Source organism: Dipodomys spectabilis, unplaced genomic scaffold (assembly GCF_019054845.1).
Source record: "Dipodomys spectabilis isolate Male_0828 unplaced genomic scaffold, ASM1905484v1 ptg000076l, whole genome shotgun sequence".
In the NCBI taxonomy this organism is placed as follows: domain Eukaryota; kingdom Metazoa; phylum Chordata; class Mammalia; order Rodentia; family Heteromyidae; genus Dipodomys; species Dipodomys spectabilis.
In genome coordinates this window covers 9,948,723-9,972,399 of record NW_024870753.1, presented here as the reverse complement: position 1 = coordinate 9,972,399, position 23,677 = coordinate 9,948,723, and the positions used below count along the sequence as shown (strand labels likewise).

Sequence of the window (23,677 nt, the reverse complement as noted above, 5' to 3'; positions counted from 1 at the left end):
GGAAGATGCTTATTCCATGAGCTGAAGCTTGTGGTTTTCTGTATTTTTTTTAGTGTGACCATGTTCTTAGCTTCATCTGTCTCCTTTGCCCTTTCCTCCCAATGTCCTTCTCCTTGCTGCTCAGGAACAAGGATGTACTAGGTCCAGTGGCCATCTCCAGTCATGAGGCACCATGAGAATGGAAACTATGTATGAAGAATATGGGGGGAGCCTGCACCTGTGTCTCACTCCTGTAACCAAAGCTACTCAGGAGGCTGAGATCGGAGGATCATGGTTCAAAGCCATCTCAGGCAGGAAAGTTTGTGAGACTCTTATCTCCAGTTAACCACCAGACAAATGGAAGTGGCTCCAAGTGGTAGAGCACTAGCCTTGAGTGAAAAAACTCAGGGATAGGACCCAGACCCTGAGTTCAAGGCCCACAACGGACAAAAAAAAAAAAAAAGAATATTGGGGGAGGGGAGGGAAAGTTAGAAGAACCATGGGACATCAGTGAGCCCAGATCCACTCATACCAGCTCTAATCTATTCAACTTCAATGCTTCACACGTATGAAAAAGAAGTAGTTGTTTTTTGCCACAGTTATTTTAGGATCTCTGTTACTAGTAGCTTACCAAAATTCCTAACCAACACAGGGTTTGACATGACAATAAGATGTCATGCTGCAAGGCTCTGCAAAGCACAATGGCCACAATTCAGGGGTGGATGACTAACTGAGCTGTTACACTAGCTTTTTTTCTGAGCTTAGGAGCTATAAGTCAGGTTTGCTTGTTTCATTCCTTTAGCGCCTTTAGCAGAGTATGTGTCAGACTGTAAAATAGAAGCTGTGACTGATTAACTATGCCAAACATTTCAGTACAGGTTAAAGGCTTCCAGTATTTCAAAAAGAAATCCCCTTTTGACCAGCCCTTTGGCTAATTTACTGTGCAATGGCATATTGAGATTTAAGCAATCATTTGTTAGTTAGCACAGCCTTTGAAACAATTACTTATCAATTATACAGTTCTTATATAAATTCCTACAGTTACTGAAGCGTTACACCTTTTGAGCACATGCTATGCACCAGCTCTGCATGCTTTGTAGCATTTATCACTCTGGTAAGGTTGAAAGCGCCTACCATGGCTTCCTGTCCTAGTCAGCAACATGAGTTCATTAACAATTGAGTTGATGTCCAAGCAATTTCCTAATGGATCCTTAAAGACTTTTCCTTAATAAAGTTGGAAAGGTACAATGTTATTTCCTCTGTGTGCATCAGGTATCATTAAAATCAGAGCCCTTCTCTCTCCTCAACCTCAAATTTGGAGAAATTTAAACCTCTGCCCCCATCCAACCCCTTGTTTGGGCTGTTGGACCTCCATGCTGCCTGGCTGGATGTACACACTTCAGTGAGGGTGCTGGTGGGTGGCCCAGAGACCAGAAAATGGAAAAGAGAGCTCATGAGAGAGTGGATAATCCCCCCAATGAAAATCTGGCTATGAACACTCTTAGGGAAAAAAATGAAATAATCCTGACACATGTGACCTCATATTTCCTCTGCCATGCTTACACATGTCAATCATTTGCCTGAAAACACACCATAGGATTCAGCTCCCTCAATATCTATTCCAGTACTGTGATCATGGGCTCCATAAGAAGACTTTTGGAAAACCATGATCTGCCCAGTAGACTGTAATATCTCACAGTTGGATTATGACACTAAGTTTCAGGTAGGAAGGCCTATGAAAGAAAACTAGCTGGATTATTGACTTTAATATTGGATAGGAAGGACAGCTCATGATACCAGAGTGACATCATACAGGTCAAGACAAGTCATAGAGCCCACATTTGCTTAGGAATCCTTTTGTAAGAAATAAGAAACATGGTCCTTCGCATGAAATATATCTGTGTTATTTTCTTAGCTTTGCATTGGGGGAGATGATAACAATTGGTTAAATAAATATAGGTTACACCATCCAAATTGTAATTTAGATGATAGAAAATGAAATGAAAGCCGGTGGGCCAGAGTTGGGTCCTCCCCTCTTCGCTCTAGTTCCTATCTTGATGTGAGATGGTTTGGCACAATCACCTGCTTAGAATCTGGCTTCTCATTTGGAGATCATGAAACTGGCAGTGTCTCAGAGAGAACTGCCAACAGGGGCTGAGCAGAGGCAGAGTTGCTCTTGGGAGGAGGCTGGAAAGAGCTGCACTCATTTCTCAACACCAGTCAACTAAAATGGAAACTCAGGAGGTGAGGTAAAATCAAGCCCTATTAGCAGTGACTGGAGGGCCAGCGAGCCCTTGCTCAGAATAAGCCCATGTAGCAGGACAGGCGTAGAGATGACACACAGCCCCCTTTGGATCAGATGTCTCTTCATGTTCTAGGCTGGATAAGAGGAATGAACACTTTTTCCTTTCCTTAGAACTTTCCTTCAAGGCACCCTATGTGTGACCACTCACTTTTGCAAATCACAGAGTATTCTGAACTTGTTTTATGGCTATGTATCAGTGTAGTTGCTTCCCTCTGGGGTGTTCTCAATGGATAGTTAGGTACTTAGAGAAGCTGCCTCCACTCTTTTAGGCCATGGGAACCACATTAATGTGTTCCTAGAAGAGCAGGATGTTTTTTGTTTTCAATAAACAGAATTACTGGGTAGATGTTTCACTTACCATTCAGATGGTTCTACATCTTGAAGACTACTCAGCAGCCATCTTGAAGACCAGTGACTGAGAGAGGATTGGATGGGCTTGGTGCAAACTTGCCATGCATTCATTTTTGCCAAAGATTTTTTTCCCCTTCCCATGGAATACATTAGATAATAAAAGAAGAAAAACCAACCTGTAGTAGTCATCTCCGACAAAGAAAAGGGTCTTCTGGGGCTCCTTGAGGTAGACGGCTGCATCTATTCGCTGCACTTGCCTTGGAAACCCAAAGTCATAAATAGTCCGAGGAGGACCTTGCATTTGGAATCCTCGCGTTATCCAGTAGTGGGGGCCTGAAAACAGATGTTACAGCTTTCAGACCTCTGCCTAGTGCTGCCTAGTGGTGCACCTCACTCCTGGAGATTTTGATGCAGGATCCTAAGTGGGGTAGTTCAAGTGGGGGGGTTCACTGTGGTGATAACCCAACAGCAGATATAAGTCTCTTGTAATTCAGCTCCATAAGAGACTTCAAAGTTTCCTGATGGCAGACATCTCCGCTTATGCTTAAGAAAGCAATAATATTAATACTGCTGTGTCTTAAATTTAATACACATCTCAAGATATCTTTCACTTGTAATATTATGCCACTGTCCCATAACTATGAGAGAGAAGCACAAGTATTATCACTTAAATTGGTGCTAGCATCAAGAAAATGTGAACAAAAACATAGTTTTCACTGATTAGAAAACTTCCTTTGGCTAGCTATTGTCACAATACATCTTCAAGACTGATTTTACTCTACTCCCTTTGCAGACAAAAAGGAAGGCTCAGCTCATAGCAGTGGTATAACTTCCCAAAGTTACCAAAATAGCAAAGGGCTGGAGGCTGAGATTAGCATCTCATTTATGATTCAGGGAATGCCCAGGGTTTCCTTTTCTTCTTGCTTCTCAGGATGGCATTGCAATAAGGATTTTATTTAATGTGAAAATCTCTCAGTAGAATGCTCAATATAATTCTGAGATGAGTGGACAGGGACCAGGTTTCTTGCCCCCTGGCTAAAGTCATCTGCTCTGGTGCCTCTGTAAACTCCAAGGCTGGGGGCTCTGGTAACAGTGGGGAGTCACCGACATTCCTTTTTGTCGAGTAAGGTGACATTTCATATCCAAGTTCAGAAAGAGGAACAAACATGTCTAGTGACCACTAGTAGCACTGTCAGAGCTAGATACTCAGAATAGGTGCGGCACCATGCCCCTGCCAGTTCTAGGTTTTTTTAAAATTTTAATATTATTGTCAAGGTGATGTTCAGAGGGGTTACAGTTACATAGTAAGGTAGTGAATACATTTCTTGTCTAACTTGTTACCCCCTCCCTCATTTTTCTCCCTCTTTTCCCTCCCCCCCTCAATCCTCACCCCTCAGTTGTACAGTTCTGGTTTTGAGAGATCAGTAGAATACCTTTGAAAAAGAAGGCGAGGCCCCGCTCAGCCACTTCATAAGCGGCATCCACATTGGACATGAGCTGGGGGAAGGAGCTGGTGATAGTGCTGGGCCGGATCCCTGATGGCAAATGGACCTGCCGTCGCCAGAAAATCCTATTGGGTAACCAAAAGAAATCAAACGTGAGAGTTGTTAGCTCCTCATTCCCATAGACTAAAACATTATTACAAGTCATACTTTGACCTTGATCTTTTTTTTTTTTTTTTCCAGTCCTGGGGCTTGAACTCTGGGCCTAGGCTCTTTTGCTCAAGGCTAGCACTCTACCACTTGTGCCACAGTGCCACTTCTGGCTTTTTCTGTGATTAATTGGAGATAAGAGTCTCACGGACTTTCTTGCTTAGCCTGTCCTTGAACCATGCTCCTTAGATCCCAGCCTCCTGAGTAGTTAGGATTACAAGTGTGACACACTGGTGCCTGGCTGGGTTTTTGTTGTTGTTGCTGCTTGGCTGGGTTTTTGTTGTTGTTTGTTTGTTTGTTTAATAAAATGGTTGTTCTAAATCAAGTATGATTTTGTGCCCTTAGGGACAATTGAAACCTGGTGACAATTTTGATTGTCACTGCTATGTCTGGACAGCACTGTGAGAGGCAGGGCTGCCAACAAAGACAGCCAAACACAACAGACTTCTACATCTCAAAGGAGCAGTAGTGCCAAAATTAAGACACCATGTTTGAAACACTTTCAGCACAGTCTAATGCGTGCATTGTATGCCTAAGATAAAAATAAGTCCTACCTAAATTAAGTACATAATTGTATGCTTTAAAAAAAAAGACTGTCATAAAACTTTCCAGATGCTGGTGGCTCATACCTGTAATCCTATTTACTCAGGAGGCTGAGATATGAGGATCACGGTTCAAAGCCAGCTTGGGCAGGAAAATCGTGAGACTCTTATAAACCACTAGAAAACCAGAAATGTTGCTGTGGCTCAAGTGGTAGAGTGCTTGCCTTGAGCTGAAGAGCTGAGGCACAGTGCCCAGGCCCAGAGTTCAAGTCCCACGACTGACAAAAAACAAAAAAAAACCTTTCCAGAGACTAATGAAGAGAAATTATGTTTGGTAGATAATAAAACAACAGAACACATATACAGAAGATTTATAACTCTTAGAGCTATTGATTACAATATAAAAATGAGGTAAAATGGTTCAAAGAAAGGATGACAAGTAATCTGATACATCTTTAATTGGATTTTGAACAATCTACTAGACTGTTGGAGAATAGCTGCAGCATATATTGGAATTGTACAATGAAAATTGAGAACAGATCCTGTTAATAGTCTATAATCTGATCCTTGATAAGGAAGGCAGAACAATGGCACTTGCTAGTATTACTGACTAGCTGATTAGATACTTAGCTGCCCTATTATATTTGTGAACTAGTAACCAACACCTTGCTTGACACATAACCTGGGACATTTGTTGGTTAAGTAAATAAGTGTCAGAAGGTTGGGTGGAATGCATTTGATCAGTGATTTTGTGTTCTCTGAAAGTTTCATTTCCTTTTAGCATAAAGCAGCAGTAAATAATTAATCAAATATGAGGTTAGGTCACCTTTTGCCTGGCTTGGTGCAGCTCTCTGTCTCTTGTATTCCTTGTTGGGATTGTGTATTATCTTTTTATTCTGGGACTTAGGACAGTGTCTAGTACAGTTTGATCCTGATTGTTGAATATTATTTTTTTGTATTTAAATAAAAATCCTGTGCTGAGAATTGAACCCTGGGCCTGGTGCATACTAAGTATGTGCTCTACCACTGACTTTCCTCCCAGCCTGAACCTTTCTTCTTTCTGTGTTTTAGCTAGCCATTTTTATTTCCCATCTCCCTATTCTGATGCTGTAAGTCTCTCATTTTCAGGGGATTTCTGTACCCCCTATTTGGACTCTGGTAATTCAGCTCAAGCTGGATTGGTGCTCTTCACTTCTATGTACTTCAGCTAACAAACTCTTGTTGACTTTGCTTTTCTCTGCTTTTTTTTCAGGGGAGAAAAAGTGCCTTTCTTCCTTCTTTCTCCTCAATGCTCTCTATTTAACTACTGGCTACTCCCCCAGATTCAGGCAGTGTGGTACTATGGAGGGACCAAGGGATGTTTAGAACCTTAATACTGGATATTTGAGTCACTTAAGTTTTCTGTGATTCTATTTCCTTCTGTCAAGTAAGAGTAAGAATGCAATAACTTACACAATTGACTCAAAAGATCCATTCAGATCATGAAGGTGCTTTGGAAACTCTGATCTTCCCATAATTATTTGTAAGTTTTTAAAAGATATTTTCACTGCACAAACTTATTAACTGATGATATGTAAAACTTTAGAGTTTATCAACGTAGGTAAATTTTCTTCTACACTGGTCTTATTGGTCATCACACCAGTGGCTGAGAAGCTTTCGTGTTGTGGTTCACTAATCTGGGCTACTTGTCTCAGAATTCTCTAGAAGCCAAGAAGTCATCCATGTTTCAGCCACTTCACTGAACCCACGAAAAGGTCCAGCTTATACAACTTTAAGACGTACAGAACTAGGCATTATGTACCTGTGTATACTCCTGCCCTCGAGAGGCTGAGGCAGGAGGACTGCAAGGTCCAGGCCAGGCTGGGCTATGCAGTGAACAATTCCTCTGAAGATACAATAAAACAAGCACAAACACAAAACAAAACAACTGAACACCCAGTATAGAGATGAGGGTTAAAAAGAGCCAAAGCTCACTGTTCAAAAAGAAATGTACTCATTACTTGATTTATATAACTATAACCCTCTGTACATCACCTTTACAATAAAAAAAAAATAAAAACATATAAATAATAGTGAGAGCTCTGCACAGTGCCCTTAAATTGAGGGTGTTTATACTCACTTGAGGAGCCTAGGGAAATCTCTAAGTGGTAACCTGTGAAGATGGAAGGGGACCACCCTTACCCATGAGGACAGGGTTCAGAAGAAATGACAGAGCTAGAGGTCTTAGATCAGGTAAAAGCCTAGGGTGCTGGCTCTGTTCTGAAATGCTTTCAAGAAGTAAATTTCCATTATTCAAGCTGTTCCTAACTTTTTTTTTTTTTGGGGGGGGGGTCCAGTCGTGGGGCCTGAACTCTGGGCCTGGGCGCTGTCCCTCAGCTCTTCAGTTCAAGGCTAGCGCTCTACCACTTGAGTCACTGTGCCACTTCTGGCTTTTTTTTCTTTTTGCTTATGTGGTGCTGAGAAATCGAACCCAGGGCCTCAGGCATGCAAGGCAAGCGCTCTACCACTGAGCCACCTTCCCAGCCCCGCTGTTCCTAACTTTTAAACATTGGAAACAGTATAGATGGTCATAAGTATGGAATTGATTAAATAAATTATGCTATTTCATTGGAATAATATATAAAAGATTCAAATTCAAATTTACTGACATGGAAAAAAGAAATTGTTCAGTGAGAAATATTTATAAGTTGGTGTAAATAAGATTTAAGTTCTGTGGAATCATTCTCCTCTTTGCATATTTGCACCACATATTTCTCAGTCCAGACAATGTGTCTGGAAGAACACACAACAGCCTGGTTTATTAACAACATGATCACTCTATGCTGGGAGCTGAACACATGTGTCCTTGCCCAGCTCTAACCCTCACGGCCATGGCACTGGAGATGGGCCTCTAGGAGATAATGAGGTTGAGACCAGGGTAAGACTCCCTCCCATACTGGAATTTAGTGCCTTTATGGGAGGAAGTGCCAGGAAATGGTCTCACCATGCACATGAAGAAGTCATGTGAACGTGTGGGGAGATATGGCCTGCCCACAGGCCCAGAGAAGAGGTCTCAGAATGAAACCTACTACCCAGGCACCTGGGTATTGGTATTCCCAGTCTCAAGAACTATGAGGAATAGACTTCCATTATTTAAACCACTCAGCCCACAGTGGGTTTTTTTTTATGGTATCCAGAGCAGACAAATACATCTTTCTTTCCTTCCTTTCCCTCCCTCCCTCCCTCCTTCCCTTCTTTCCTTCCTTCCCCCCTCTCTCTCTTTCTTTCTTTCCCCTTCTTCCCTCCCTCCCTCCCCCTCCCGCCAACCTTTCTTGCTTTATTTTCCTTTTTAAAGTATTTTTCTTCTCTTCCCTTCTCTCCATTTCCCTCCCTTCTTTTCTCTTCTCTACATACCCTTTTCTTTGTTTGCTGAGGTAGGGTCTTACTATGTAATCCAAACTGGCCTTAAATTCATTCATAATCATCTGGTCTCCCACTTCTGGGATTACAAGCATATGCCATTATACCCTACCTTTCTGTCTCCTGAATGAATAAAAAGTATTCCTGTAAAACTGGCTTAAAGATCTCTTCCCAAAAGGAACGATGGATTTCTCAGATACTATCTCCTCGTGAACCCTCTCTTGACCTCTCCAGGTGCTTAGTCCCCTTCTCTTCCCACAGCTCTTCCTCCTGAGCTTGAGTCACACTTTTTTTTGCAATTCTTTTAGAATGATCTTTCTCATGCAAAGGAAGAGACAATATTCACATAGTTTTATATTTTTAGATGCTATCATAATGTTTAGTACCTAATATGGGCTCAGTGAATGCTTTTGCAATGAGGAAAAAAACATAATGTCTCTCAATACATTCCTGAGCTACTCAGTTTCTGCTAGTTGGTGGAATTCTGACTCCAGTGATGGGAGTACTATGAGTGAGTGTTCTCTTTTCCTTGTTGGAGTAGCCAGTGCCATGGTTGACTCCCTAAGAGACCAGTGAGGGAACAAAAGACAACTGTTCGTCTGTGCTATCTTATATCTGACAGCCGGAAAGCCCGGAGCTTAGGAAAAGTGCTTACATTAGAATCATCACACAGCCATCTGTTCATCTCATCATCCACCTATCCATTCCATCCATTATTCATCTACCCACTTATTATCCATCTACCACCTATTATCCATTCATCCATCCACCCACCTATTATCCATCATCCATCCATTATCCATTTACACACCAATTATCAATCATCTATCCACCCACCTATTATCTATCCATCCATCCACCTATTATCTAGACACCTACCCACCCATTATCTACTTATTCATTATCATCCATCTACTCAGTTCTCCTTCCTTCCTTCCTTCCTTCCTTCCTTCCTTCCTTGCTTCCTTCCTTCCTTGCTTCCTTCCTTCCTTCCTTCCTTCCTTCCTTCCTTCCTTCCTTCCTTCCTTCCTTCCTTCCTTCCTTCCTTCCTTCCCTCCCTCCCTCCCTTCCTTCCTCCCTCCTTCCTATCTGTCCATCTGTCTACTTAACCAACCTTCATTCATCAATTTTTTTTGGGGGGTCCGGTCATGGCCCTGAACTCTGGGCCTGGGCGCTGTCCTTCAGCTCTTCAGCTCAAGACTAGCGCTCTACCACTTGAGCCACAGCACCACTTCCGGCTTTTTTCTTTCTGCTTATGTGGTGCTGAGGAATCGAACCCAGGGCCTCTGGCATGCAAGGCAAGCGCTCTACCACTGAGCCACCTTCCCAGCCCCATTCATCAATTTTTATTGGGTGCTTCCCCTTAAGCACACAGTGGTAATGGAAATATACATCAGGTAAATTTGGTCTGTTACCCTAGCTCAGCCACTTAACCGTTGCCTGGGGAAATTTGTTTCTCTTTGCCCTTCTTTCTTAACTGTAAAATGAAGTGAAAAGGACTGAAAGAAATGCTGTACATGTGTGAGCAGCATTTAGCAGTGCGCCAGGACCACAGAAGGTGCTTCACACAGAGAGGTGTCGGTGTCTGTATCTTACCACCTACCCGGAGCAGCATTTGCCTAATGTCTTAAGGCATGATGCCAGTTGGAGGCCATCTGAGGCATGATGTATCTTAGGCTTACCTGTCCTTGAAGAACAGAAGCTCCTTTCCCAACATTGTCACAGCATCAAAGGATGAACTGGAGTCACAGAGATCAGGAATGGATGGCTTGTGAGGAGGGATGTGGGGTGCAGTGGGCTTGCCCAGGAATGGTTTCCGAGGTCCTAGGAGTCAAAGTGTCTTGGTCAAAATGGTACCAGCTCGAGGGGTGAATTAGATCAAAGTATATTATATGTATGCATAGAAATACTACAGTGGAATCCCAATGTGCAGTTAATATACACTAATAAAGAGAAGCAACAATCACAAGACTATCAGCCAACAAATCCAAACCAAACAAACCCCAAATGGTGATAGAAATTAAAGTTTGGATGCTTGTACCCTAGAGAGCATAGGAGCTCTCACACTGTGTTTGGTGATGTCCTAAGGTACTGGCTGCAGTGGCAGGTATCCTAGGTTTGAATCCCGGCTTTCCTAGTTGCAGAGCTATGTGACATGGAGTCAGTAACTTTTGAACACAAGACCTTGCACAAGCTAGGCAAGGGCTCTCCCATTTGAGTCCCAAACACAGCTCTGTAGCTAATAATTTTTAAAGCCTCAGCCACCCATGTTGTGAAACAGGAGTAATAACAGGACACTAAGAAGATATGCTTCCAAAGACTGGAGAGAATTAATGCAATTAATGCCTATAAGCGCTTAGAAGTGTTTGGCACAGAGTAAATGGTTTTAAAATGTAGGTGCTATCATTTTATTGTGAGGAATAGCTTCTTCAATAGGTATAAATGTTTCACATTAGAAATATAATTTAAACATTCCCTTAATCATTTCTTTGTAATTATTTTTCCATTAAGTTAAAAACATTTGTATGCCCCCTCTTCCTCCCTCCCTCCCTCCCTCCCTTCTTTCCTTCCTTCCTTCCTTCCTTCTTTCCATCTTTATTCTTCTTAGCGTCCTGCCAAGTCTTAAGTATTCTAATAGGCAACAGAAGAAATGTAGTACCCAGAAAGTGCTTGTGGTTAAAAGTAGCTCTGGGGGATTTGCTTGGGAGAGCTGGTGCATTCTGATGGTCATCCACCAGCAATACTACCATTCTTGTCATTTTTCTGACCTTTGATGAAGCCTATCCCAGAAAAACTGTGAAGTTCTGAGGATATTTCTCCAAACACACTCAAGTTTTTATTGATTTGGTTTTCCCTTGAGGAAAATTAGGTATAGAGTTTTTAGTAATGTTTTCTTATCCTTGGAAAACTGTTAATACTTGAGATGATTTTCAGTTATCTTGAGATAGTTCCTGCTCTGACCTTTGACTCTCTGAGATCTCAAATGGTGACAACAGTGAACCCTACAGGCTACCACAAGGATGGCATGACGTGTCACCACATGTGCCATAATTGCTATTTGTTTATTTTTGTTGGTCATTGGGGCTGAACTCTGGGCCTGGGCTCTGTCCCTCAGCTCTTCAGCTCAAGGCTAGCACCCTACTATTTGAGCCACAGCTTATGTAGTACTTATGTGGTGCTGAGGAATCAAACCCAGGGCCTCATGCATGCGAGGCAAGCACTCTACCATGGAGCCACCTTCCCAGCCCCATAATTGCTATTTTTAAGGAGATAGGATGACTTCTCTACAAATGGGTAAGCAACAATATATCAACTGTAAGATATAACTATCCTCTTCCAATGAGTAAATTTTGATGTTTGTCAGAAAGTTAGACAAATATCTGCATTTTCTATGGCTCTAGAAGAACGATTCAAAACCTTAGAAAAGAAAGCAATGTTGATCACCAGAAGCTTTTCATAGGAAGGCATTGTTGGGGCTGTGGGCTCTAGCCTAATCTTTCCTAGTCAACTTATTCTAAGTTGGAGACTGAACGCTGATCAACTGCAGGCGTGGGGATTAAAGAGGTGCATGGATCGTACCGTACAAGGCCTGGATCGCTTTCACATCATCCTTGGGGAGGCGGAAGCCGTAAGGTTGCTGGTACTTATAAGTTGGGTACATCAATGCTGATGGGTCTGTGGAATGGGCCAGGCCCAGGGCATGGCCAAATTCATGAGCCGCCACAGTAAATAAATTGAAACCTAAGCAATGTGTGAGAGAAAAAGCAGCATCAACACAGGTTTTAGTTTTCTCTATTTTTTGCTTTTACAGGAGAACTTATGCCCAAATCACAGTTTAACACATTTCCTTTCCACAATTGTACAGCAAAGATGGACTGTTGGGAGACTTCGGTTAGCTGACTCCAGTTCTTTTTAGCTTGTTGATGAGGGAGGCTGGAATCATGAAACAATCCATTTTGCTCATTGCTAATGATGCTTGACAGATTGATAAGGAAGGGCCTTGGCTAGTAGTGGCAATGAATTTTGCAGTGACACACTGATTTAGATCACAAACACTTTTCTGCTAGTGCAGCTACTCCTTTTTATGCACACATTTCACAATGAAAATTTCCAGATGACCTGCACAGTGGTGTTCTGGAACCTTCCTCCCCATCCCCATCACACTTCTCAGGAGACACTTGTGAGTCATTGTGCATGTAGCAAGTACACATAGGCAAAAAAAAAATCAATGTTTGTAATTTAAGAAAAAGAGAGCCATATATTGGGGGAAGGGATTGGTGCTTGAGATGATATGTTATAAACAGAAATCACACAAATCTACAGAATAATCTTGAGTGGCTCTTTTCCCTTAGGGTATTCCCTTCTGGATTTTTAGCTTACTTGTTTTTCTTAGCCAGCCCTCCTAGTTAAAGGGTGGCTTGGGACGTTGAACCTCAAGGTTTCATGATGGAGGCCCAGAAGAAGGTACAATATTTTCCAGGTTATCGTGAATTGTGCATATATACCATTCGTTCCCATAGTCCACTTCTCAGCATTGTCGAAATGGGTATCTCCTCCCAGACCTTCTCCAGGCGCGAATGCATGGGCTAGAGTCCCCCGAGGCCCATCGAATGGGTATGAATCTCCGTGATCTAAACAACAGGAAATGCTACAGGATTAAGATCTGGCAGTTTGGTGGGGCACAGAGAACAGACAACACTTTGAATAGCTACGATGCTTCAGTTTATGATTAGTCATTTTTATAAGACTTTCACATGAGTAAATAATTGCCTATTGAAAATTGAAAGGCAGCATTAAATAACCAAAACATTATCAGTGTGGTTTTTATGGTAACATGTAGCATCCTGAGGATTATGCATATGCCAGAGATTGCAAAAGGAGAAAGAACAGAGGGACATTTGATGGCACCTTGATCCACTGATTAGAATGTGAGCATTCAGGACATGATTTAGCAAAGAGGAAATTAGTAACTGAGCAAAAACAGGTTTTCTGTGTCTGTTGCACAATACAAATTTAATCGGAGGAAGTATCAGAAGGAAAACTTCTATGTAAGTTTGATATACCTTCACTTGTAAAACACACAAAAGTAATCAAGGTCTCCAGCTTGCAAAGCTTTATGTACTTTTTTTTTTTTTTTTTTAACCATCTATATTTAACAGTTTAGTATGAATTTAACAGAAATGGAGAAAGAACAGAATGAGAAGTGCCAAAATAGAAGCTCCATTTCAAAAATCTGTGCAATATTAGTGACTTTACCCAGTTCTACTTTTTTTTGTTTTTGGTCGGTCATGGGGCTTCAACTCTGGGCCTGAGTGCTGTCCTTCAGCTCTTCAGCTCAAGGCTAGCGTTCTACCACTTGAGCTACAGCGCCACTTCTGGTTTTCTGGTGGTTTATTGGAGATAAGAGTCTCACTGACTTTCCTGCCTGGGCTGGCTTTGAACCGCAATCCTCAGATCTCAGCCTCCTGAGTAGCTAGGATTACAGGTGTGAGCCATCGGCGTCTGGCCAGTTCTATTTTTTTTAAAGCCAACAAAGCAAAGTTCAGTAAGACTTCAGTACAAGGTGTTCTCAGGACATAATGCAATGCTGGCCGAATCCCTAGTCAGCCTTGTGTCAGGGGACTGGACAACAAATTGAAAGAGCACAAGAGGCCCACACATTAACTCCATGACCTTCAAAGCATCCTTGAGTTTAGTGCCTTGTCATTTTACCAAGTGACTTTGGTCATCTGGGATGATCAAAAAGTCAGGTTTCACTCAGGGACACTTTGAAGCATTTGTTCTCAAGACCTGCTTGATCTTTTCTCTCCTAAATATATATGTCCTCCCAGTGATGTCATTGAAATGAAGGTCAGGACTTGAAATGTCAAGGATACTTAGAATTATCTGTAGAAGGGAAGAGGCACTAGCAGTCACTAAGAAGCTGAGAAGGGAAGGAAATTTTGCCGTCATCTGGTCCTCCTTTTGTCTGTTTCCTGCTGTGTTTCTCCCAGTGGGGCTCAGAGTTCTCCATCCATCCCAGTGCAAACTCATGCTACACTCCTTAGCAAGACAAGTTGGGAACAGAGAGGGGGTGGGTCGGGGTGGAGCAGACCTCACAGGCACAGTCTGCAAATGTGGTTGAGACCAGAATGCCCCTTCTCCTGACTATTGCTGCAGGGGGGCCTGGGTCAGGGTCCCTGCAAACTTACTGCCTCTAGTGGGAATTTCCCTCAGGGGGAATTTCTTGGGTAATAGCGATGAACATCTAGCCAACAGGAAAGCAAAATCACATCCAATTGTGTCTCAAGGGGACAAAACCGTAACAGAAGGCTTCCCAGGGAGCCTATTCTATTCTCCAGAGATGACAGAAACACTAAGAACTTTGCTGGCTCTATTACCCAGCCAGATGCAGGTCCCAGTGAGGAGGCTGTGGCTGGGGCCTCTTCCCATCACAGCACTGGAGGGCTATGTGGTCACTTGGACTTAGTACTTAGAAGGTGGAGTGTTGGGAACACTCCCCTGCGCATTCAGACAGAACCCAGGGAGCACCACAGTACCTCCAGTTTCAAAAGATATCATGATATCCGCTTCTCCCGAGTTTATTCTAACAAAGTTCAGGGGGACGGCACTGCTCCATGCCCGCAGAGCCATCTCCACGGCCTTGTCCACCTCTGCAGGCCTCATGGAAGGTGTGTACTTGGATACCCTGTGGAGAGACAACAGCATATGCTTTCCACTCAGGGCTGCTCCTAAATAGAGGCTAATAGTATAGCTAACCATCTACATTTCTTTTTTGGAAACAATAATTCTTTTTTGACTTTGAAAGATGTTGAACTGCTTGCTACTTGTTAACTAACAAAAGACAAATGAAAGGCAGGGTGAGCACAGTTGAGATATCCTTCTTGTTATAATACTGTTTTTTATTGTTTTTGGCAGCAACAGGGTTTGAACTCATGGCCTCACACTTGCTAGGAAGGTACTCTAACATTGGAACCATAACCCTAGTCCTTTTAGCTTTTGTTATTTTTCGAATATGGTCTTGCTTCCCTCACCTTGCTACCTCTCTGGGTAGCCTGAACCATAATCCTCCTATTTACACTGCACATATAGTTGGGATGGCAGACACATGCTATGGTGCCCAGTTTTTTAATTGGTTGAGATAGAATCGTACTAACTTTTTGCAGGCTGGCCTTAAACTGTGATCCTGCCAGGCTAACTCAGTCAAGGCACGAAACTCTTGAATTGTGATCCTCCCAATTTTTGCCCCTCAAGTAGCTGGGATTATAGTCATGAGCTACCTTGCCTGTTTTAGTATTCCTACTTTTAAAGAATAATACTTACATGATGTTACAGATAGTAAGAAATCTCTGGAGGGGTCAGGGGGAGGATGGGAAGCGGAAACAAAGGAGGAGGCTACAATGCTTGATAAGAAATGTACTCATTATCTTGCCCATGAAATTGTAACCCCTCTGTACAGTATTTTCACAATTTAAAAAAAAAAAAGAAATCTCTTTTCCTGGAAATGGCTTAAATGTAGAATCTTTTTTTTTCTCCAAAAGGGACGGAAAATTTTCAGTTATAAAAAATGCAAACGTGAAATTTTAGGTTTTGTAAGTTCCCAGTCAAAGGCAACCAGGATTTCCCCAGAACTGCTGGGGAATGTGTTTTTTCTTAAAATAGTACCTTCTGAAGCGGAAGTGCTGGCCTTACAGAGGAGGCTATAGGGTGGTAGTAGCAGAGCATGCCAGCAAGCGGGGCTGTGACAGCGACACCTAATGGCAGAGAGATGTACATACTGCTTCTTGTGCCAGTAGTGGAAACAGTTGGTGACCCCCTGGGCATGTAGTCCAGGGACTGGGTTTCCACAGTCCTCAGGAAGGGAAGGAGGGGGAGGACCGTGGGCTCTGCCAGAATAATGGCTTCCCTCAGAAGCAAAGTCTTGGGAGCCAACCTTAGGAGGGGAACTCATGCCTATTTTCTCTCTCCTTTGGCTCCTGCTCCAGTGTGGGGCACATAGAAGATGGTAGAGAAGTGCTTGAATAGAACCCAGCTGTTCAGGGACTGCTCAGTTGCTCTCAAAGTTGTTGAAGAAGGCATGGTCTAGAAATGTGCATTCTAGCGACTCTCCTAGGTTGTTCTGATGCACCAGTATCTGTAATGCTGGGGTTCCCAAAGACAGAACATGTCTCCCAGAGAGGATCATAAGTAGGTCAGTGCAGGACTAGGGGAAGGTAAAGGGGGAGAAGCTAGGAGCACTTCAGCTCTAGGAATTGAGATCCAGAAGAGGGAGATACAGAGTTAAAGGGGGAAAGCAGAAAGATCCTTAAAAAGACCGTCTAAGCCCTTCAAAATATGCTGTTTATTTTGCAATATGCATCTCTGATTTATCACAACTTCACTTAGTACTTTGAAATTCCTTTTACCTTGAAATCCCTTCCTATATAGAAGAGTCCGCTGCATCCTTAAACTGGTCATGTGTGCAGAGCTGGACAAAACAAGGATGGAGGAAAGAACAGCACCAGAAGAGAGGAAAGGAGAAGAGAAGAGAAGGTGTGGAAAATTCTGACCCAGAGTCCATTGGTTGTGGATCAATTGTAGTCATAGCTGATAATCTCAGAAGATGTGCTCTCTTCTGCACATGATTCTACACAGTTTCTGATGTTGTCTGTTACCTCGTCATCACTGTCATCTACGTTTGTTTGTTAGTTTAGTCGGTCATGGAGCTTGAACTCTGGGCCCAAACACTGTCCCTCAGCTCTTCAGCTCAAGGCTAGTGCTCTACCACTTGAGCCACAGCGCCACTTCCAGTTTTTGAGTGGTTTGTTGGAGATAAGAGTCTCACAGACTTTCCTCCCCGGCTGGCTTTGAACGTTGGTCCTAAGATCTCAGCTTCCTGAGTAGCTAGGATTACAGGCGTGAGCCATTGGTGCCCTGCCGTCATCTACGTTTTGAGTTTAGGCAGGGTTTGAGTTCTGTCTGACTTTAAGGGCTTATGCACACAGCATTATGCTGTAATTTTTAAAAAAAAATGATCAGATATTTGTTACAAGATAATTTGTAATATATGAGCTATGTGGAGTACTAAGATAGCTTCTTGTGTTGGAGGGTCGGGGATTTGTTTGGGAGCAAGAACAGATGGGCAGTGTGAGCATGGGGTGAGGGTTTGTGGGGTATGAGGTTTGTGGGGTGCAGGTCTCATGGGTTAGGGGTTTGGGAGGTGCTGGTTTATATTCCCAGTCTTGATTTAATCCATACTCCTTGCTACTGTGCAGTTGGACTAGGATACAGTTGAAGAAAACTATGAGAAGATTCCACAATTTTTTACGTATTTCAGTCAATAGCGTCATAACTCCTGCTCCTACCCCACTGCTTTGATTTTTTTTTTGTTCCAAGCGCCTCCTTATGGATATATAGGCTCATTGCAGGTAATAAGTGAGTTATCTTTCTTACTGAGCAGATGGGCTGTGAGAAAACTGTTTGGTATTGTTAGGGTATTAGTTCTAGACTAGATTAGTTTTCCCAGGATGGCTGTTTTTTATGATAATGATGAGGTTAGCTAATTGGCATTATATTATGGGTTTAGAAACGTCTTATTCTTATTGCTATGGAGAATTGTGATTTTTGTACAGTTCAGAAGAAAGAGAGAGACAGAGACAGGGAGAGACATAGACAACTGATGGATAGATGGGGGTTGTTTCTCTCTGAATTCTGAAAGACTCGACCTCATTACCTGTATGTTAAAGTATTTTTTTTCCACTTGGGTTCACCTGGGAAGAGTCGATAGTTGGCCACATCAGGAACTCCACAGCGAGGTTTCTTGATCATGTCCATTGTGTTCCGGTCCAGCTTCCCAGTGACTTGGAGGCCTAAGAAGGCTTGCAGCTCCTTCACCTTCTTCACCAGGGGACTGCCTCCTCTTGCAACCATCTCCCCCATCTGGAGATTTCCTTTGCTTGTGTAATACTTTTGAAGGTAGGCCTGAAATGGAGAGGCAGGCTAACATGTCTGTGGTGTAGTCTGAGAAACAGTCACACTCAGCAAGAACAGCAGTAGATATTCTTGTTATACAGACAGTGTGTAGACTCCCATGTTTGAAAAAAGTAGGCATAGTTGCATAGATGGAGTTTGGATAGATCCAAAATTATTAATGATTGTCGTTGAGCAGTGAGGGGGTTAGACTAGTATTTGTTTCTATATGCCTGCCTTTGATAGTTTTTCTACCATGAATTTAATGAATGTGAATTATTAGATATTAAATTCTAAAAGAAAAAAAATAGTAGGACACAGAAGTGAGCCTTTTCCCCATGGACTGGGGATTTATCACTGACATCTGTTACCTAATTGTGGGGGCAAAGGCTGCCTGACCTCTGGTTATTAGTGACTAGTGCAAGGTGCATTATGCACAACTCCATCAGTTCTTTCCCTTACAGGGCTCATTCCATGAACTGCTAAACTGAGGCTTTGCATCAGATTCAGTGCACTATAGGGTGGAATCTGTTTGTATAAAGTAGGTTTATTATACTAGGTTCTCTCAGCCTAGAAGCAAATAAATTAGCTATAAACAATAAGGCTTCATTGGCACATACACTGTTGTGTGATTCGGGGTGGGGTCTGGGTGAGCCAGGGAGGCAGGCCAGGGCAAATTGGGGACCAAGCCCTGAGTGAGATTCAGGAATTCTAGTCGTCCTCCTTGTTTCTGGACATGACCAAAGTGTGTATGTGTGTGCGTGTGCGTGTGCGTGTGTGTGCGTGTGTGTGTGTGCATGCACGCACATGTGTGATACATAATATATATTATGTATTATTATTTATATAGTATAGGGTTTTTATATTACATATAAATTTTATGTTTATCTCTGTATTAGTTACTAATTTATTGTTTGTTTATACTGGGCTTGAATTCAGGGCCTTGGGTTGTTGCTTAACTTTTTTAGTCAAGGCTGGCACTCTACCACTTCCAAGCCATATATTTATTTATAAGTTATATATAAGTTATGCATATTACTTAAGTACAACACACATACATATGTAGGTAATAAAAATTGAAAGTGAATTTAATGTCTTACAATAAGGGATTTGTTAGATATAGTGTTATATAATCATGTGACACAAAACTAGTTTTCTACTGATGTGCTTTTTTTTTTGTGGGTCCGGTTGTGGGGCCTCAACTCTGGGCCTGAGTGCTGTCCCTCAGCTCTTCAGCTCAAGGCTAGCACTCTACCACTTGAGCCACAGCGCCACTTCCAGCTTTTTTCTTTTTGCTTATGTGGTGCTGAGGAATCGAACCCAGGACCTCATGCATGCAAGGCAAGCGCTCTACCACTGAACCACCTTCCCAGCCCTACTGATGTGCTTTTGAAAAGTAAGTATTTAATGGCCTAGGAAAATGCCCTTACTATGAAGAAAAATTATGATAAAATCAGAAGAGAGAACTTATTATTTAAATTTCTTAAATTTAAATGATGAGTATAATAATTTTCACAATTTCATAAGTAAACCAACCATCCACACACAAACACAAACACATGAAGTATGTCTGGAGAATATTAGTAGTTATCTTTGGGTGGTTAAATGATGGGAATTATCAATTTATTCTCTCCTATGTCTCAAAGTTCCATAAAACATAGACTGTTACTGCTCAGAGGAAAGTAGGAAGGAACAGGGTTGGAGAGAGCAGAGTGCTCTAGTTTCTCAGTGGGTGTGCAGGAGGATGACTTTCTTGGTTACTGTCTTTTACAAAATCCCAGGCAAGGTCAGGCACAGTGGCTTACACTTGCAGTTAATCCTAGCTACTCAGGAGGCAAAGATTGGTTTGAGATCAGCCTGGGCAAAAAGCTAGTGACACCCATCACACTTACCACTGTTAGTTCTTTAGTCTATTCTTTAAATTACAAGTTTATAATTATGTGGTAAGTGAAAACCTATGTTTGTTATTTTCAGAGACAATCTGAAAACTTGTTTTAAATGTTAAGTCAGCACTACCTGATAATCTATGAGTGATGATAGCTAGACCTATTTTTTGAAACTTTCTGTTAGTATATGAATGATGAATGATACTCATTTCATAGAAACCACACTTTGAGTTTCATATTTTGGTCCTTTCCTAAGCTAGCAGTAGATGATTTAATAATCTCTCTTAATGCTGGCTAGTGAGCTGGGGTTCCCAGCCACACAGCAAAGAGGTAGATCACAGATAGTGGGCGGTGCACTGTGTTGCAATGCCATTTGTTAAATGTATGAAATGCATTTCATTCCTGCTTTTTGGAGACAAGGCTTTGTTATAGAGCCCAGGCTGGCTTTGAACTCAAGAACCTCTGTCACCTCCTCCTGAATGCTATGATTACAGCTCTGAACAACCATGTCCAGCTTCAAATGCACGTTGTTGTTGTTCTTTTGAGACAGGGTCTCACTATAGCTCAAGCTGTCCTCTAATTCATGATCCTCCTGCCTCTGACAACTGAGTGCTGAGATATAGACATGCCCCACCATGCCCAACCTCAAATGTATTTTTGAGTCATGATATTTCCAACCTGCAATGAGGCAATTAGATATAACCTTATCATAGTCAAACAACAACAACAAAACCCAGAATAAACCCTGGATTATGCAAATTAGTAGGTATGGTATCATGCCCTCATCTTCAAAGCCTTTTCCCAAATCAGCAAATTAGAATTTAAGCGGTGCAAACACACATTAAATAAATTAAGAAACCTGTTTATATTTTTCCAGGGTAGATGTTTATACTGGTGGATTTTAGAGGATGAGGAATTGGGTATTTCCAGGCCTGAGGGACTGTTTACTCTTAGCTGGTTTTAGAGGAACATGCCAGCGTGGAAGGTGCTTGCTGAGCTGGCCTTTCAGGCTGGGTTGATCCAGGATCCTTCAGCTGTGGCCGCTCAGCTTGAGTCACACAGGGCTGTAGACCAAAATCCCCCACACCTGGGCTGTCTTATGGCCAGGCCACCCTCTCTGTCTCCAGTCCTCTCCAGACAGTATCCCTCTACATTGTGGGTACCTCCCAGAAGTACTTTCCTCAACTGCTGCCTCCTGCCCCAGTCACCCTTCCTCCTGCTTAACTTCTCGTTCCAGCATCCCTCAGCAGGTCTGCACTCAATGATTGTCTTGGGGGCCTGACGACAGCCCCCCATCCCCCGCTGGTCCCCACCCCATGGATCTCCAGCACTCATCACAAGGTACTCCTTCTGCAAATAAACTTAGGCTGCGGGTTTCTTCATCAAGTGGACAGGGTTGGTACACATTTCTATAAACTATAAGGAGAGGCATTGATTCTTCCTGTCGTGAGGGGCTCACATGCTTGGCCAGATCCTTGTAGCCTTCCAGGGTGCTGGGTGGTCTACCCCAGGGAGTAATTGGACCTTTGCAGGAAGAAGGTCTGTGCAAGTGGACAAGGCATGAACACATTTCCATGCTCCTGTCCCAACAGAGACCCAGGAGGGCAGACTTATTTGGAGAGGTAGAAGAATCATGAAAGGTCTCCAACATTCCAAGGCTACAGCATTAGTTCCAGATACTCCTAGTGAACCCCTGATAGGCTGGACCAGCTAATTATCTCTGCAAAGGGTTGTGGCCATTGCAGATCATTCTTTGCTGTAGTGACTCACAGTCATCATTCGTAATCTAATGCCAGTTAGATTTGTCTGTAGACTTGTAGTCTTCCTGAACCCTGGACCAGATCTGAGCTCTCCTACCATGTCAGACCTGTTCTGGCCTCAGCCCATCCCTCCTTGGGAAAGTCACAAAACCTCTGTAGTTTCTGAATCCAGGTGGCCAGGGTGCATTGGGGCTACCCTGTGGGAGAGGGGACGTAAAGCTAGGTGGCGTCAGGAAGACGATTCCCAGCAGATCTCAGCATTCCCAGTTATTTTTCATTTAGTTTAAGTACAAGGGCTCCCATCCACGGAAGCTCACTTCAACTGGGTGTCTGCTTCTGGCTGGAGCCTCCTTTGTTATGTGTGAGAGCTGTGGTAGAAAAATCCTTAACAGCTGGGGTAGCAGAAGAAGGGATGAATAGTGAGAGCTGCAGGCTACCATCCCAGCCTATTTTATAGGCCAGTGACTCTGACTGGACCCACATCTTTTTTTTTTGTGTGCCAGTCCTGGGGCTTGAACTCAGAGGCTGGGCGCTGTCCCTGAGCTTCTTTTGCTCAAGGCTAGCACCCTACCACTTGAGCCACAGCGCCATTTCTGGCTTTTTCTGCTTATGTGGTACTGAGGAATGGAACCCAGGGCTTCATGCATGCTAGGCAAGCACTCTACCACTGAGCCACACTCCCAGCCAAATGGAATCACACATCTTTGTAGTGTGTTGACAGAGAGGTACACATGAGAAAAAATCTCCTCACACCTTTTGCTAATTCTGGGCAATTAATTGTGTAGGACAAGGAGTGCTGCCTTCGCTTTAAGTGAACTAAAATGCTTGGAGTCATTCAGAGCCATGTAGCCATTACAAAAATTGTAATGTAAATTGTCTCAGAGCCTTTCCAACAGCCAGGTGGGAAGAGATCTTCAGCGAGGAAAACACAGAACAATGTAAGTTAAGGGTCATGGGGAAATACTTTCAGAAAGAAAAGCCCTCCATAGGGAAGAGGGTTTTCACTTTGGAAAACCTTAGTTCACTTAAATTCCGATCAAGGTTACCTTCAGTATAAGAGCTATTTTTCAAAGTGAGAATGCAGAAAGTCCTTCTAATGTTGTCTGCTAGGGACTTACTACTAAATATACAGCCCCACCTGTAGGGTAGAGAGTCTCATACTTTAGGTTTTATATTTCTTCCCTTTCTTTTCCTTCAATACTTGTTTTGTCTTGTTTGTATTTGCTTGCAAAACTCCTCAAATTTGGTGAGAAACAAGATATGTTGTTGCTATTTATTCATTCACTTAGGCATGCAACAGGTGCACCTAACATGTCCCCATCTTAGATGGTTCTGTGCACTTATTAAATGATTAAAACAATAGATTTTTTTTTTGCCTTTCTGGAGTGGTAGGAGGAAGAGGGGACTGGGACAAAGATTCACAAACCTGTGCAAGGTGGTAGTTGTTCCTCCAGGTCCTGGGGGTGGCCACAAATAGGGAGGGGACTGCAGTGGAAAACTTCAAAGCTGTGACGAGAAGGACAGCAAGGCCAGATGCTGGGAGCACCTTCATCTCCTCCCGTAGCGTGGTAATTATATCAGCCTGGGGGACAGCAGACAGCGCACATTTGCACTTGGACCCGGAGCTCCTTTTATAGAGTCGAACAGGTCTGGGCCCTGCAAGGAAGGATGAATCATGTCTCAAGTGGTAATTACACAGCTCCTTTCTCTCCCTGATGACGGGGTAGCAGATCCATGCACAGGACTCAGAGAAAGCTTCATTCTTCGCTATTTGCCAAACCTCTAAAGGATAAAAAAAAAGAGATCCCCTTTTAATGAAGTTTATTAACTACTTACCAACACATGGGGGTGGGGG

At 42.8% G+C, this 23,677-nt stretch overlaps 1 protein-coding gene across 1 annotated transcript in view; it reads right to left on the bottom strand.

Annotated features, from left to right (window-relative positions):
- Positions 1-23,390, bottom strand: part of Mmp20 (matrix metallopeptidase 20) — a 34,157-nt gene extending 10,767 nt beyond the window's left edge. The window contains exons 1-8 of the mRNA XM_042682992.1: positions 23,249-23,390; positions 17,941-18,188; positions 14,768-14,916; positions 12,734-12,859; positions 11,808-11,969; positions 9,911-10,052; positions 4,069-4,205; positions 2,812-2,968 (exon numbers count right to left, since the gene is read on the bottom strand). Coding sequence (XP_042538926.1) covers positions 2,812-2,968; positions 4,069-4,205; positions 9,911-10,052; positions 11,808-11,969; positions 12,734-12,859; positions 14,768-14,916; positions 17,941-18,188; positions 23,249-23,374 — 1,247 coding nt within the window. The 5' untranslated portion in view covers positions 23,375-23,390. The remainder of the gene's footprint in view (positions 1-2,811; positions 2,969-4,068; positions 4,206-9,910; positions 10,053-11,807; positions 11,970-12,733; positions 12,860-14,767; positions 14,917-17,940; positions 18,189-23,248) is intronic.
- Positions 23,391-23,677: the final 287 nt, after the last annotated feature.